Genomic DNA, 17,049 nt, shown 5'->3' with positions numbered 1-17,049 from the left:
AACAGAAACACATTTTATGAGCTGAGAATAAAATCAACCTGAACACTTTACTGCTGGAGTCATCTCTGGAGATGGTGAATCTGACTTGAATTCATAGAACTGAAAACTTTCTGTGTGTACAACAATCATCCACTCCTGTCCTTTTTCATGGGATTCTTCTGGTTCTTTAGCGACTGGTTCAGACTCTGTAAGAACCAAAACTACCAGCATCTGTCAACCCAGAATTGAATTATTTCATTCTGTTGGTTGCCCACATGAAAGATTGTCATAGCAAAATCACTGAAAATCTCCACCTGTCCAGCAGATAGTTAACATCAGCAGTCCTGTTCTACAATCCTGAGAGTCCACTGTTGTCTGTCACCATCACTGCAGTCAGATATGTAGAGGTGGAAGATATTTTAGTTTTGCATTAACTCCTCCTCACAGGACACATGGTGGTAAAAAAACCCCATCAAACACCATGCTGGCTTTAATAACAGATTTGACAGAAGTTGGATGAGTTCTGATATAATTGTTGTCTAACAGGACAAAAGATGCACTCATGATGACAAAATGCCAGTGCTGCAGTTTCATTTTCTTTTTTTTTCATATATCCATACAAAAAAAAAAGAGTTATTTTCAACAACAGAAAAAACACAGATCAAGTTTCCTTAGAGTTTCAGTAACTGCCAGGAGAAGATTTGTTTAACCTAACAGAGTCTGATATTATATCCTCAGTGAAAAGCCCCATGAAGTTCTGTAAATGGCTTGGTGGTAATTTAAAATATAAGTCTACATTCAAAAAGGTTTGCAGTGAGATCGATATAAATTATTGAATATTAGTCTTTTTTTAATATAAGATTGCATAAAACAACCTATAAGAGGGAGTAGTTTTGTGTCTCTTCGGGTACAGTAATACACTGCTGTCTTCAGTCTTCAGACTGTTCATCTGTAGATAGATTTTACTGCTGAAGTCATCTCTGGAGATGGTGAATCGACTCTGGACTGACTGAATGTAATGTGTAGGCCAGCCATCTGTGCCTATATAAGCAATCCACTCCAGGCCTTTTCCAGGAGACTGTTTAACCCAGACCATAGCATAGCTGCTGAATGAGAATCCAGAGGCTCTACAGGTCAGTCTGTGGGATTTTCCTGGTCTTTTAACCACTGATTTAGATTTTATCAACACCTGCAAAGACCTTGACTAATAATATCAGTTAATTTGGGTCACAAACTGTGTCAATGTGACATCTGAAAAATCTTCACCTGCCCAGCAGAGAATGAAGAGCAGCAGTCCTGTCCTGCAGTCCATCATGTTAGTTTGTGTCTTTTCTCTTTCATCCTCTCTGCAGTGTTTAACAGAGGTGGGTATGAATCTAGGTTTTGCATTGACTCCTCCTCACAGGAAGGAAACATCTGGATTGTCATTTTTAACACCGTTTTCATTTTTTTATTTATTTATTATTTTAATGATCAAATCCAAATCACCCTTTAAGTGCAAACCCTCTAACAGCTAAAACAAAGAAAAATCTCCCTGAAAACACTTGAAAGAAAAACAAATCAATGATTTCAGAATTCTTCCACATTTTATTACAAAATGTTTTCTGTCCAATTAAAGGAATTATTTCTGTCTGCCGGCTAAACTGCTTGTTTGTTTGACAATAAATTCCATCCTTAGATCCTCCTTAGTTTGTTACTATGAACAAAGATTTACAGAATAAAATACATTACTGTGGTTGGTAAACATCTTTAATTTTTAAAATATTATCAATCATGCTCACATTAATGAAATTGGAAAATGCATCATAGCTTTAGAAAAATATCTTTTCTGACAAGATTTCTCTCTGCAACAGGTTTTGTAGGGAGAAGTACGTGCTAAGCAAACTGATTATGACTCTAGGATTTTGTACAGCTGCTCAACCAGCTTCAGTCACTGTGGCTGTCGAGCACAATAATAAACAGCAGAATCTTCAGTTTTCAGACTGTTCATCTGCAGATACACCTGCTGTTTGCTGTTGTCTCTGGAGATGGTGAACCGGCCTTGAACTGACTGAGAGTAGCGTTGGGTGCTACCAGTAGGTTTACTGACAAGTGCAATCCACTCCAGTCCTTTTCCAGGAGCCTGTCTGACCCAGTGTATTCCATAGTCACTGAATGTGAATCCAGAGGCTGTACAGGTCAGTTTGTGGGATTCTCCTGGTCTCTTTACCACTGATTCAGATTCTGTCAATGTCTGACCATCAACACCTGTCAAGATAAAGAGAACTTTGTTTCATGCATTATGTTAATAAATCAAATGAAAAATTGTCTAAACCAGATCATCAACAATCTTCACCTGTCCAGCAGATAATTAACAACAGTAGAACTGTTCTGTAATCCATCATGTTAACCTGATTGTCCACTGTTCTCTGTCATCACTGCAGTCAGATATGTAGAGGTGGAAGATATTCAAGTTTTGCATCGACTCCTCCCCACAGGACAGATTGTGGAGAAAAACCACTGACTGGTTTTCAGTTCTCACCACTTGAGAATGAATAAATTATTACTGAATTTGAGCTATTCTTCTAAAAGTTCTACTTTTACTTATATGTTGATAAATCCATTAATTAATTGTTTGTCCATGTTTTAAGTATTGTGTGATTCATGTAAAATTAAAAGTCAGTTTCATCAATTTAAATAAAAATCTCAAATAAAAAAAAGACTTGCCTCTAAACTGTTATCAATCATGAATTTATGCATGTAACCATTTACAAAGTTAAAATCAGCTGAAATATTTTCACTATGATGTTAACGAAATTTTGTTTTCATTTCTAGGTTTCTTAATAGATTTTTCTTTACATTATGATGAACTGATTTCTGTATATGTAGTTTAATGCAGCATGTTAAAAATTTCTCTCTCCATCAATGAACCAGTCTTGTACCATTAGTGGTCTCAGAGCTCCTCCTCTGGTGGCTTCATGTTAAAGTTTTCAGGCTCTGAGAGGTTTTTGTTCAGGTCTGCTGATGGTTTGTGTTACTGTGGCTCTCGCACAGTAATACACAGCCGTGTCTTCAGGCTGCATATTCTGTCCATTCAGAGTCACTGTGTTACTGGAAGAGTCTGTGGAAATGCTGAACTTGTTTTTGAGAGAATCTTTGTAATATGCTGAAGAGCCAACAGCGTAACCAATCCACTCCAGTGTTTGACCTGCAGGTTGTCTGATCCAAGCTGTCCAGTAGCTGCTCACAGAATAAGACACCTGACAGCTGATGGTCAGACGCTGACCTGGCTGTACAGTCATGGAAGATGGCTGTGTCAGCTGTTCACACTTCACACCTGTTAAAAGAATTTTAAAAAACAAATAAATAAATAAAAATAAGTTTTGTTACATCTAACCAGGATTTATTGTAAAGAGGATTTGATAATTAATCAGAAGAAACTCACATGCAGCCACTAAGAGCAGGAACAGAGCTGAAGAAAACATGTTTGTTGATGAAACTGACATCCTCTCATCTCCATTCCACACTGGATGCCACGTCTTTATACATGAGAGGAGGACCTGAGTTTGCATAGAAACAACACAGATCATCTAACTGGATATTATATAAATTCAGATACTGACAGACTAAGGTCTGAGAACAGACAGACAGATCTACCCTCTGAATGACATACTGACATTACATTTTAGGTAAGACAAGGTGCTAATTGATATGAACGTCTCAGACTGCATTTTATAATAGAAAAAAAAAATATTTCATTGCCATTGCAGATACTAGCATTTACAATTTGTGTGTCTGCATTTCATTTAGTTACTTAATGCCACGGAAAGTTGAATTCATGAAAATTTGCTCAATTTATTGACAAGTTATTCCTCTCAATGTCAAGTTTGTGTGAGCCAGTTGATTCATACAATATTTGTATAAAACACATTATTAAAATTGGTTGCTTCATAACTAAGCAAACATCCTACAATAAAAATAAAAATACAAAGATGAATTAAAATATAAATATAATTTTCCACAATATGGTGTCTGTGTGTGAAACTCTACTGTTAATAGCTGGATGCTCCTCTGCCAGAGTTTTGCCGCTGACAGAGTTTGATCATTAGTGGTTAAAGACCATCTACTACTCAGGTATAAATGGATGTGGAAACTGGATGGATGCAATAACTGTTCTTTAAAAGAGGAAAAAGAGAAACTGTTTCACCGCAAGATTTACTGTCATGCACCGTCTGTAGACCAAGACAAAGTGTGTCATGAGCGACAGCTCTTCCCCCCACCCCAACTTACCTCATCTGCAAACGTGTATTAAATGCAAACTCACTGAGCAAAACAGTATCACCTTTTTGTGGAACATGTCGAAGTAACTTATAACGTTACGTTGTTACTTACAGCTGTTACATGCACCACAAGAAGCGAGTACGTTTTTTCTTGTTCTTGAGGCCACGAGAACAAAATGACAACCTTTTGATCTCACACGCTGAATGGGGACAGCTTGCGGCTTGTTCTGGACGAATAACTTTTTCTTGTGGGGCTCCAAGAAGTGTTGTGTGATTGGTTGAACATTTGAGGCGGGCCTGGTTAATGCGGAACAGCGTGAAGTGAAAAGTTGTCCTTTCTGCATTTCTGACTATGTGATGTGGAATAGACAATTTCAATTAACAGCTGATCGAAGTGGTGAGAAAGTATGAAAATGAATAAACGTGGTAGATCAAGGACACCGTGTATGCACAACCTTGTCTTGTCACAAAAAAGTTTCTTGTTAAGTATGAAATCAACAGACCAAGATGAACTTTTTTCTTGTTCTTGCGGCCTCAAGAACAAATTTCTCTTTTCTCGTGGAATAGGTACCAAGCTTTATTGTCCAGGAGAAGTGCTACCTCTGAGTCTAATTGTAGCCTCTTTAACTCTTGCAGTGCCTTCCACTTTGGAAATACAAGACCAATGTTGATCCAAAAGTACCCCTTTCTTTATATGACAACTTCTTTGCCAACGACTGTGGTTGTTTTTAGATGTACTGTCAGATCCTGGTCATCTGTAGGTGGTCTCCTGCCTTTGCAGTGTTTTAGACGGAGGGAGAGGGATTCACATGAACAAACATGAACCAACGGCTGAACCGGCTGGTAAACACGGGGCTGGAGATCAACACAGAGAGATGTGTGTGATGTCATGATATACTCTATATGAGCTTAAACAGACTTGGTCAAATTGATTCCTACCATGAGTTTGGTTTATGTTTGTAAGTTTGAGGGATTTACCAGCATTACATTGCAAAAATCATCTTTCTGTTCAAAAGTAAAAATAAACTACAAGAATGCAAAGAAATTACAATTACAAACTAAACAGAATAATCAACAGAATACACAGTTTTTGTAGTGTTTTGCAGCTATTTTTAGTTCATCAGTGTCAGAGATTTAAAGAGATTTGAAACAAAAATTGTTTCTCCTAAAAGCTACATTATTATAATACAAATATATTTAACTTAAACTAACATTTAAGTCTGTCAGATACTGTTTACCTTTATTGTTTGAAGTTTACAAGCCTCGCTCTGTGTTTTTCATTCTTCTAAATTTCAGAAAAAAACATTTAATTTATAAATGCATGGATGTGGAACAAACCAAGTGTCTCATATTTTAGCTCCTCATATGAAAAAGCTACCAAAGAACTTTAAAAACTGAATTTTTGTGTAAGACAAATCTGCTGTAATAGATTCCAACTAAAAATTTAGATTAAAAGGTTATAAAGTAATTTCCTTATAAGTAACTGTGAATGATTCATGGTATAAAAACAGATGTGGGCTATGTAACCTTATATTGTCAGTTAAATGATCTTAATGACATAACTGGTCTGAGCCCTGTCATGGTTGCAGAGCTGCAATCAGGATGATCTCCTACACCTGCCCTGATTGTGATTCTCCTCACCTGCTCCCTGCCCTACTTATACACTCTTCACTCTCTGCTTCCCTGCCAGATGGTCAACAGCACTAACCTTGTTGAGATCCAGCTATTTTCTTGTTCCAGACTTTCTTGTCATCGAGCCTGTTACGTCCGTGGAGATTCTCTTGCCTGACCCCTGCCGGATCCCTTCAAGTGCCCACCTGGATATTAACACTTGCCCGTATGACCGTGAAGATTGCCTGTCCCTCTGGATAAGTACTGCACTGAGCCTCACTGTGAATGAACATTGCCTGCCCTGACTATGTCTTTTGGATTTGTGGACTTATATTCCTGTCTGAAGTTCATTTCAGGAGTCCTCACTCATAGACCTGGGATTGTCTGACTCCTCCAGCTAACCACAACTGGTTTCACTGGTTTCCCTCCTTCCCCTGGCCCTAAATAAACCTTATTCTGTTCAAACCATCTGTTCTGCGTGTGGCTGAATTTCCGGGTCTTCAGGAGCAAACCTGACAAGCCCTCCATCTTTGGCCTCTTCATGAAAAATTGAGGAGTTTCTATTCATTTCTGTTGTGGCCCTCAGGCAAAGCATATTCACTGTGCTCATGGCTGCATTGCTACTTGGAGTCTGAAACAAAAAAAAAAAAACTTACTTTTACCCATGAAGACCGAAAGTGGTGTTTAAAAGAAATCAAACCTAATCAGTGGAAAACCTGACAGTTTTCAGAATGAATTGACAGTCTTAAAGTCTTTATTTTTCAGCCTCCCAAACAGAGCATGAAGTCAAGCATTGTTATAAGAAAGGAAATCTGGCCCGACATTGTGTTTTTAATGTGAAGACTCTCTGTTAATGCAGGTTTGTGTGCATGTGTTCAGTCAGTTCCAGTCACTGTGGGTCCCGAGCGCAGTAATAAACTGCAGAATCTTCAGTTTTCAGACTGTTCATCTGCAGAAACAGCTGCTTTCTGCTATTGTCTCTGGAGACGATGAACCTTCCTTGGACTGACTGAGAGTACTAGCTGTTTCTTATATAACCATTATTATCTGTAGCAACCCATTCCAGTCCTTTTCCAGGAGCCTGACTTATCCAGGCCATCCAGTAACTGCTAAATGACAGACCGGAGGCTGTGCATGTTCTCGTGGGCATCTCCTCATCGTTTAACCACTGCTTCAGATTGTGTCAGAGTTTGTCCATAGATGCCTTTAAAAATAATAGAAAACAATCATTTGCATTAAGTTGGTTGTACAAATTAAAACTGATGAGATCAGTGAGGATCCTCACCTGCCCAGCAGATAGATAAAATCAGCAGCCTGTCCTGTAACCCAACATGTTGAACCGTGACTCAGCTGTCGTCTTCTCTCCAGTCAGGTAGAGGTGGGAGACATCTGAGTTTTGCAATGACTCCACCTCACATTAAAAAAGTGGACTTTCACCTCTGAAGCTAAAGTCTATCTGACCATAGACATTTACAACTATGGGAATTTGAGTACTTACATGCCTTCATTGTTTACCATAAACAGTAAACAATGCATTTGACTGAGTGTACCATTATTCATTTCCTAAGTATCTGTGTTCCTCATCTCACTAACACCTAATACTCAGCACTACTTATATCAAACATTATACCACAGAAACAGATCTATGTCTGAACCAGGGATAACATCTGAAAAACAGCTATTATTACACAACTTAAACATAGAACATGCATGAAAAGAGTTAAAAATGACTAAACCAAAAACTATCACCAGTCCAGCAAACAGTTCATTTTAGGTCTTCTTCATTTATGAGTCAGCTTGTTTAACTCATATTCTCACTGGTTAGATGAGGACGTGGAGGCTATGTTTGTTTAACATAGAGGATTCAAACATTATTTTTTTCAGTTTTTTTTCTTTTTTTGTTTTTGCTGACTTCAACAAATACTGAAGAAATTTAAAATTAACTGCTGTATAACAAACCATAAATACACTAAAGTGCCCTATAAAAAGATATTTCAACACAAGACATTATCAGAAATTTAAATTTGCTTAAATTATTTTTGTTTGATGAGACAAAATATATATGCATTTATTTCAAGTAATATATAACCAAAACATTAAACAAAAACCATAGAGGTCTCATATATTTACTGTTTATTCACACCTGAAAGACTGGTAGACGTGTCGTCTTGTGGCTAAGTTTTCATACAGCTGCTCCACTGTCTTCAGTCACTGTGGTATCGAGCACAGAAGTAAACAGCAGAATCCTCGGCTTGCAGACTTTGGATTTCCAGGTACTGAGTACTGCTGGGAACATCTTGAGTAAAAATGAAACGACTTTGAAATGAGCTGGCATAGGTAGCAACTGCTGTTTGTGTGTTTATCCACCCGATCCACTGCAGAGCTTCTCCAGGTTTCTGTCTGATCCAGTTCATGCCGTTACTTGTCATAGTGTAACCAGATGTAACACATGAAATCGTCACTGTCTCTCCAGGTCTTCTCATCTCAGAGGGAGGCTGTTCAAGTTTGATCTCACTCCAAACACCTGTAAGTCCAATAAAGAAACACAAATCATCATGTTTTAGACTACAAATGAAACACATTTTGTTTTAATTGTAAAAAATAAAGTTGTTTTCTTCATGACCATAAAATGTAAATTTTTACCATGAAAAGTTAAAACAAATAATAAACTCCAAACAGTCACACACATCATCCCAATCATGATGAACTCTTCAGGTTAGGAAACTCTGAAAGAAGAGTTTTCATCAGTTACTGAGGCTTTGTGAGCTGTTCTCCCTCAGATGGTGTGACTCTTAGTGATGATGACTTTATAAAGAAGAAAGACTTTGCATAGACCTCCCTCTTCAGGTTGAAAGGGGGAACAGGCACAAAGGAAACAGTTTTATTTCATGTTTTGTGCATGTTGGATGCTGCAGCAAAAATATTTGCTAAACATTGGAAATACAGAAAGAGAAAGACTTGAATTGGAACCAACAAAAACATATTTTAGGATGCTAAAATATTCAAAGTACTGGCAAACATGTGGACAAGTCTGTAAGTAACTTAAAGTGCAAATTACAGCAGCAGGTACATTTAAGTACACAACTAATTACTCATGGTGAAAATTACACAAGACAGTAATTACATTGATAATCTATGAGGGCGTTGTTTTAGCTTCTGGTCTTGTCAGGATTTTCATTTGAATCTACTCATGTGTTTCTATTCTATTTTTAGGTTCATCATGCCATAAAACAATATATGAGACCCAAAAACCTTCTAAAAGTGGAATTATAAATACTCTCCTCTACTGACATCCATACTGAAGGTTTTTCAAATCTCCGTTCAACTACACAACACGTTAAATATCATGATGACAATGACATCATAGCTGAGATAACAAGCGAGCTATGGAACAGCTACGCAAAACAGCACAATTTATAATCACAATTTATAATTCATGTTCATAATAAACATTCTTGTAATATCATAATGTATAACACAATACACAACTATGTATCATGACACGATCACACAAAAATATAGCAAACAATAGTACCAGCTGTTTGTAGCTTCCCTGTCAGGAAGTTACTGGGTAAATATTCAACTGGTCATGTTTTATAAATACTGGGTTTTGTTCAGGTCTGGTGGTGGTTTGTAACACACAGCTGTGTCCTCTGATTAGTTTTTATTTGTGTGTTGTGTTGTATATTTTGTCCTGCTTTTGTCACTGTTCCTGCAGACATGTCTCTGCTGAAATTAATCTTGTTATTCAGGACATTATTTTAACAGCGGCCACCACTGCCTCCCCATTGATCAAAAATCCAATCCATTGGTTTTCCTTCAAGCCATCTGATCCAGCCTGTTCCAGAGCCTTAAGTCAAAATAACCAGAAACCAACAGGTGATGGACAAAAACTGTCCAGGCTGAACAACCTTTGACTCTGGCTGGATGACATCAATACTGTACACCTGTGGAAACACAAAGCAGCATTATCTCCATCATTTATCAGAATGTGTCTGATGGGATTATAAGTGTGAATCCAGGGAAAAATTCTAACAGGATCCAGCTGCTAGCAGCTGTATCAGAGCCACAGAAAACATGGCTGATGATGAATACACACAGTTCACTTCCTTATACAGAATATTTATTTGCATATTGTTGAATAAACAACTTCATTTAAAACATGTCATGATTGTGAAGTTGTACTCTGTCATATCACTGAGTTTCTATTATAATGAATCATGGTAATAAATGTGTGTGAACATGAGTTTATAAACAGACTTAGTTACAACCCATTATTAAAAGCCTTCTGCTGGCTAGGCTGCTAGTTGTGTTTTAATGTTTTAATGATGTAATATTTATTTCATCCCTGCTGATCAGGAATGTTGTTTTGGAGATTCTTATTTGATAAAAAGAGGAAGTAGTTTTTGTACGAGTCTCCTGTTTGTGTCTCTCACTGTGTCTCTACGGGCACAGTAATACACTGCTGTGTCCTCGGTCTTCAGACTGTTCATCTGTAGATAGATTTTACTGTTGGAGTCGTCTCTGGAGATGGTGAATCTGCCTTGGACTGACTGGGAGTAATATATTGGAGTACAAGAAGTGCCGATGTAAGCAATCCACTCCAGTCCTTTTCCAGGAGCCTGTCTGATCCAGGCCATAGCGTAGCTTCTCAGGGTGAATCCAGAAACTGTACAGCTCAGTTTTGTGAGAATCTCCAACTTTTTTAACTACTGGTTCAGACTCTGTCAGAGTCTGACCATCAGCACCTGCAACAACATGGAAAGAATCAAGAGTTTAAAAGGATCAGAGTTAAAATCTTAAATTAAAGTTGGATGAGATGCTCACCTGCCCAGTAGAGAGCTAAAAGCAATATATATATATATATATATATATATATATATATATATATATATATATATATATATATATATATATATATATATATATATATATATATATATATATATATATATATATATAATTTTTATTTATAACATTCCTAGTAAAAAAAGGAAAAATAAGAATATTTAATCTTCAGCTATAAATATAAGCAAAAATAAACATGGCCTTGACATGACATGATCAGATTTTGTACAGCGTTTCTACTTTTTGTGTCACTGTGACTCTCGAGCACAATAAAAAACAGCAGAATCTTCAGCTTTCAGACTGTTCATCTGCAGATAAACCTGCTGTCTGCTGTTGTCTCTGGAGATGGTGAACCAGCCTTGAACTGACTGAGAGTAGTAGATGCTACCCCCGGTATCACTGTGTTACGGCCCCCTTTTAGTCCAGGGGTGTAAAAGGGACATGTAACACAACGAACCAAACAAAGGTCAAAAAATAAATAATGATTTATTTAAAGATTCTCGTTATAACAAAAAAAAGATCCTTTTCAGGAAATCCCTACAAACTTAAAGTGTCCTTTTCAGGAAATAACAAATAACACAAAATTGAGCTTTCTTAAATAGCTATAAAATAAAAGTGAACAAAAGTATACAGAACTCAGAAATCACAAACCACTAAACTACTAACAAAAAGAGGGGAGCTTCTCCTAGTGAGAAGTCCCTATTAACTCTATCAGAATAAAACAGAACACAGGAAGGCACTCTGTGCAATTAACCAATAAATGCAAATCAAAAAGTCCTAACACTCTGTTGGACACTCAAGATTAACTACCATTTACAAAGTCTACACAATAGCCCAAAGGCTCGATCAAACACAAGTTCCAGAAACGCACTAAATGAGCCAATGCCCTAATGACACCGCTCCCGAGGAATGGGATACTCCCCGTTTTAAGCATCGGTCCAACCATGGTCAATCATTGCAATTGGGATCAGCTGCAGCCTCTCTCGGCCCAGCATCCAATCCGCGAAGCAGAGGGGAAGGTCGAGTGACGTCACATCCGCAATCCGTTGAGTGACAGATCCCACAGCCCACCACAGAGGGCCAGCGAGGTCCTGCCTCCGCATCCGCGTGTCAAAGATGATTGGCAGGTCCAGCAGCCAATCCGAAACGGCGGGAGCCGTAACAACTGATCCGAGCGACCCACTTCAGTCCTTTTCCAGCTGGCTGTCTGATCCAAGCATTGTAGTAATGACCACCAAACCCTGAATAAGTACAGGTCAGTCTGTGGGATTCTCCAGGTCTTTTAACCACTGACTCAGATTCTGTCAGTGTTTGACCATCAGTACCTGCAGAAATATAAACAAGTGATTAATGCTGTTACATTGACTTCATAATGGTGTGTTTTTTTTTTTTTTTTTCTGGCATAAACTCTTACCAGCCAGGATACAAAACAGATTGAGGGAAATAAACAAATAAGCAGGTCTGATCATTGTAAAAGTCATTATTCTTTGTTCTGTCTGCAGTTTTAGTGTCAGACCTCTGACCTCTGCTCTGTAACATCTAAAAAGAGACTGGAGGTATCTTCAGAATGAAAATCACACCACATTCATCACACAATTTAGAAGAAAGACTAAAAACACCACAGTTCACCAACAGCTGAGCATAGTTAGAGAATTGGACTATTATGCAAAGTCCAAATATTTTTTTTTTTTTTTTTAATTTTATCACTAAAAAGTTCATACAGGATAATAAATGTAAATTGTAACCTTTGTCTTAGTTAACTTGATAAGTAATATGTCTTATAACTTCTTCTTTTCACTAATCACAAGATCCCATTATGGACATGTTGGTTCTGAATTAAAGAAATCTCCTCCAATGTAAACTCTTACTTTACATACATACATAAGTTTACATATGACTGACACAGAATCAGTCATTTAGATTTCAATATTCAAAAACAGAGAAAACAACAAACTATTTATTTATCCAAAATTTATTTAAAAATAATTTATAACTGATTTAAAACATGAGGATTATGGATACTTAAATATAATCCATACATGTCCATCTACTGTCTTTAACTGATTCTGCAATGAGTAATTATTTTAAATAAAATATGAGTATCATATGACTAATACATATAATACATATTAGTAGCTGAAAGAAGTGAGAAGCCACGTACCAAAAACAGGAGATGTTCTCTTCATGGTCTGTATTTGTTTTTCCTTCACTTTAACTCTCTCTGTCATGATGTTCTAATGTTTTCTCATCAAAGCACAGTGTTGTTGTATTTATTTACACTATAAATGTCATTCAGTTCCATTTAGCATGTTCTTGTCTTTCTTTTCTTTTATAAGACAAACAGAAACCTGTTGTAGAAACACAGCAATTAACAGAGAAAACCTGCTGTCTTCCAACTTTGTTATTTTAGTTAGCTGGAGGAAATAATAACTTCATTCTAACTAGAAAGAAACAAAAATCAGCTGATTTTATTCTTCTTTTTTCTTAAATGGAGAACATGTATAACCACATAACACAATCCCATCATCCTGGCTGAGCCAGCTTGACGGAGTTCAGACCATTTACCGTTTACTTTACTGTCCCTATCTGGTCAAAGTAAGAACTATCCCTGTGGAGTTTTTGTAAAGCCTCACCATCTGTTTTAATCAGTGTGTGCTTTGCACATTAATATGTAGCAGAGTCCTCAGATACTAAGTTGGACAGTTTCAGATAAACCATGCTGTTGCTGTTGTCTCTGGTGATTTCTATTCGACCTTGAACGCTGCTGGAATACTCTGTTCTACTTGCATCGCTGTAGATACGTCCCATCCATTCCAGTCCTTTTCCAGCAGCTTGTCTGATCCAGCTCATGCTGCAGCAGCCAAATGAAAACCCAGATCCTCTGCAGGAGAGACTCAGAGTCTCACCAGGATTTTTCACTACAGGACTGGAAGGAATGGTCTCTATACTCTGACCTGTAGAACCTGATGAGATGAAAGAAGAGAAGAATGTATCTGTTATTTTTTTACAGTGATTAACCATCAATTAATGTTGGCAAAGAAAACATGCAAAAGAACAAGAACTTACAGGGCAGAGAGAGAGCAAGCAGCAGGATGGTGAGTGTCTTCATCATCCTGAGGCTGAAAATGAGATTTCTGATGCACAACACACATTTAAAGAAGAGTCAGCAGGACAGAAGAAAACAGACTGGAGATTTGCATCATGGTGTCAGAGGGAGGGAGTGTCTATGTCTGTCCATCCATGTTTCATGTAATTGATTATTGTGGAATACAACCACATCTACACTTAAAACATAATATTTACACTGTATAAGATGGACTTACTGATAGAATACTGAAAGCAGGGAAACAGCATCATAGTTCATGCTGTTTATGGAGATCTGTGCTCCTTATTCTACAATGTATTAGTCAGGATCTTAGTTTTTTTTTATCATTATTTACATGGCAATGAATCAGTCTGGATATTTTAAATGAACTTTCTGAGAAGATATTTATTTGCTTGTCTATTCATTCATTCATTCATTCATTCATTCATTCATTCATTCATTCATTCATTTGCACTTTCTGAATAATTCATCTGCTCTGAACTGTGGATCAGATGAAGGAGACCTGACAGTCAGATGCTGAGCTGGCTGCACAGATGCTGGTTGTGTCAGTTACTCACATTTTACATTTGTAAAAGAAAGTAAAAAAGGGGAAAATAAGCAAAGAAATCTTTTAATTTAATCAACAGACAGAGAAACTTAAAAACTGCACAGCTGTTTTTGAAAAGTGGACCAAAAACAGAAAATATGCAAACTAATTATTAAAATTTTTCTGTGTGTTGAAATATTACATTCAGGTATTTAACTGCCATATTTCTTGCAAACTATTAAAATGACAATTTCTCATAAAAAAAAAAGAAAAAAAAACATGATAATGGCTTAATGCTGCAGATTCATCAAATATTTTTCTACTTCATTGTTTTGCTTTTCTGTAACTTGATGACTGTAATTGTGTGTGAAAAGTGTCTTGATTCAGTTCTTGGTCTGCACCTTCACTGCTGGAACAATCAGCTCCAGTTCATTCACCAAAGATGGGACCCATCCAGTCCAGTCATTTTGCTGATGGTGTCTGGTCCAGTTCATACTATAAGACCGAAATAGGAACCTAGATCTTTTATATGAGAGACTGAGAGTCTCACTAGAACTTTTCACTACAGGACTGGAAGAAACAAACTCCATAACCCAACCTGTACAACCTGATGAGATGACAGGAGAGATGAATGGAGGAGGAAGAGAGACAATTAGCTCATTTTATGCAGATACTGACCATCACTAAATACTTAAAAAAATAGACATAAATATAAGAAACAAAGCTGCAAGACAACGAGCAAGCAGCATGTGTCTGTGTAATATTTCAGAGGGTTTCTGCTGGTTTGTATCTGATCAATGACGTTAGCACTGCAACTCACTTCCAATTTTTTTGCCCACATGTGACTCATATCAGATTTTTCAATGACAGTCTGAAACCGCAAATCTGATTTTTTTAAATTCCTCTGCACATGCGTGTTACTTTAGAGCCACTTACCGTTCACACTTCAGTGGGGTGAACGACCACACACAATAATCAGATTTAGCATCAAGACCTGCAGTGTGATTGTAGCCAAAGTAAAATATCATTCTACATTTTTTTTAGATAATTTGAGCTGCACAGGAAGACTGCATTGCTTTAATCTACATAAATGATGGATCTTACAGATCATAAACTTTAACTGTCACAAATCAAGTCAATATTTATATAATCACACATTTATCCTCATATAAATTGAATATTTTGTCTTTACAGTCTGATGCAACTAAACAAGGCAAATCAAAGAGCTACAACACACATCATGCTTAGCATAGACAAAGCTTGTAATTATACTTTTATTTGATAAATTCATTTAAATTTTTTAATGATGCATTTTCTGGATAATTAAGCTCTACTTTTGAACCACTCTTCCTCAGAAAACTCAGTTTTTGATGAACTCAAGAGACTAACATTTACTCTGTTAGAGTCTTTTCTGTGCTGGCAGATCCATGTGTACTTGTACCCCTTTGTACACCAAATATTTTATTGTGACTCCTGCAAATTGTCTGATCCAGTCTACATTGAAACAGATAAAAGTGAAGCCAGATATCCTGCTAGAGCATCTTAACCTCTTAATGCCTTTTGTATAATATTTTATATATACAGTTTACATCACTTTTTGGTGAAAACTTAGTTCAAAACTCTGCTGAATACAATCTGCTACTTTTATCATGGCCCCTTTGCACTAAAATCATTTTGAAATATCACATGGTAACAAATGGTAAATATATATATCAGGACTATTCAGTCCTTCCATGTGCTTCAACACCCCGACTCAAACTAACTGGTCATTGTGCAGAACTTGATCAGCTGTTAGATTCTTTTAATTTGATGCAGGTGTGTTGAAACAGGAATACATGGAAAACCTGCTGGTTGCTGCCCTCGTAGGACCGAACTGAATAGCCCTGATATATATTTAATAGAAATGCTGATTAGTTTATTTTTAGGTTTTAGGTTTTAAAGGTTTATAGTTTTTCCAGTTTCCTCAGAGCTTAACTGGGAGGAATGTACTACATACGCTGACCTGCAGAGACTGATGAGATGAACCAGGAGAGGATGTTCAGCACTCAGTGAAGGAGTTATCTGGAATGTACCAACTACAACACATTCTTGTCTGAAGACACACGAAAGATAAACAAGTGGGAGAACAAACAGAGCACCATCCCCTGTTATACACACACACACACACACACACACACACACACACACACAAAGCCTACACATATTGTGTTAGAAGCAATAGAAAAAATAATTCTCTTGACTTTTGGTTCATTTTAGATGTTGAACAAAAACAGAACAAACATCAAAACCATTTTGAAATTACTCTAAAATATTTAACATAAATAAGGTTTGATTCAAAATAAAGGTTAAAAAAATGAAAAAGATACACAATAAACAATTTTACAGCAAGGAAAATATAATAATAATAATAATAATGGATTAGATTTATATAGCGCTTTTCAAGGCACCCAAAGCGCTTTACATTGTGTGAATCCATTAATCATCCACTCCTCACTCATACCTGGTGATGGTAAGCTACGTGTGTAGCCACAGCTGCCCTGGGGCAAGCTGACGGAAACGTGGCTGCCAGTCTGCGCCTACGGCCTCTCCGACCATCACCGAACATTCATCCACACATTCATACACCAGCGATGCCAACACTGGAGGCAAGGAGGGTTAAGTGTCTTGCCCAAGGACACAACGACAGATGACTGCGGGAGCGGGAATCGAACCGCCGACCT

The 17,049-nt window shown here is 37.1% G+C and overlaps 2 protein-coding genes and 2 gene segments (V, D, J or C); all 4 read right to left on the bottom strand.

Annotated features, from left to right (window-relative positions):
- The window catches only part of LOC121656110 (immunoglobulin gamma-1 heavy chain-like), a 343,586-nt gene that overhangs the window by 119,024 nt on the left and 207,513 nt on the right, over window positions 1–17,049 (bottom strand). The gene's annotated exons all lie outside the window — the stretch shown is intronic.
- LOC121656124 (Ig heavy chain Mem5-like) overlaps window positions 1–17,049 on the bottom strand; it is a 101,811-nt gene that overhangs the window by 51,906 nt on the left and 32,856 nt on the right. Inside the window, exons 1-2 of one of the 3 annotated variants that reach the window (XM_042011180.1) lie at window positions 8,493–8,628; window positions 8,068–8,373 (exon numbers count right to left, since the gene is read on the bottom strand). The exons of the other annotated variants lie outside the window; for them this stretch is intronic. Of the exons in view, the coding sequence (XP_041867114.1) occupies window positions 8,068–8,373; window positions 8,493–8,550 (364 nt within the window). The 5' untranslated portion in view covers window positions 8,551–8,628. Of the gene's footprint in view, window positions 1–8,067; window positions 8,374–8,492; window positions 8,629–17,049 lie in introns of those variants that run through there. 3 annotated transcript variants of the gene reach the window in all.
- On the bottom strand, window positions 1,899–2,387 carry LOC121656244. The segment is given in 2 exon segments: window positions 1,899–2,226; window positions 2,315–2,387. Coding segments are annotated over 2 exon segments (366 nt in total).
- Window positions 13,245–13,827, bottom strand: LOC121656329. The segment is given in 2 exon segments: window positions 13,245–13,660; window positions 13,764–13,827. Coding segments are annotated over 2 exon segments (345 nt in total).

The sequence above is a fragment of the Melanotaenia boesemani genome, chromosome 2 (assembly GCF_017639745.1).
Source record: "Melanotaenia boesemani isolate fMelBoe1 chromosome 2, fMelBoe1.pri, whole genome shotgun sequence".
In the NCBI taxonomy this organism is placed as follows: domain Eukaryota; kingdom Metazoa; phylum Chordata; class Actinopteri; order Atheriniformes; family Melanotaeniidae; genus Melanotaenia; species Melanotaenia boesemani.
Note: the sequence above shows the minus strand (reverse complement) of the source record. Positions and strands in the feature narration are given on the sequence as shown.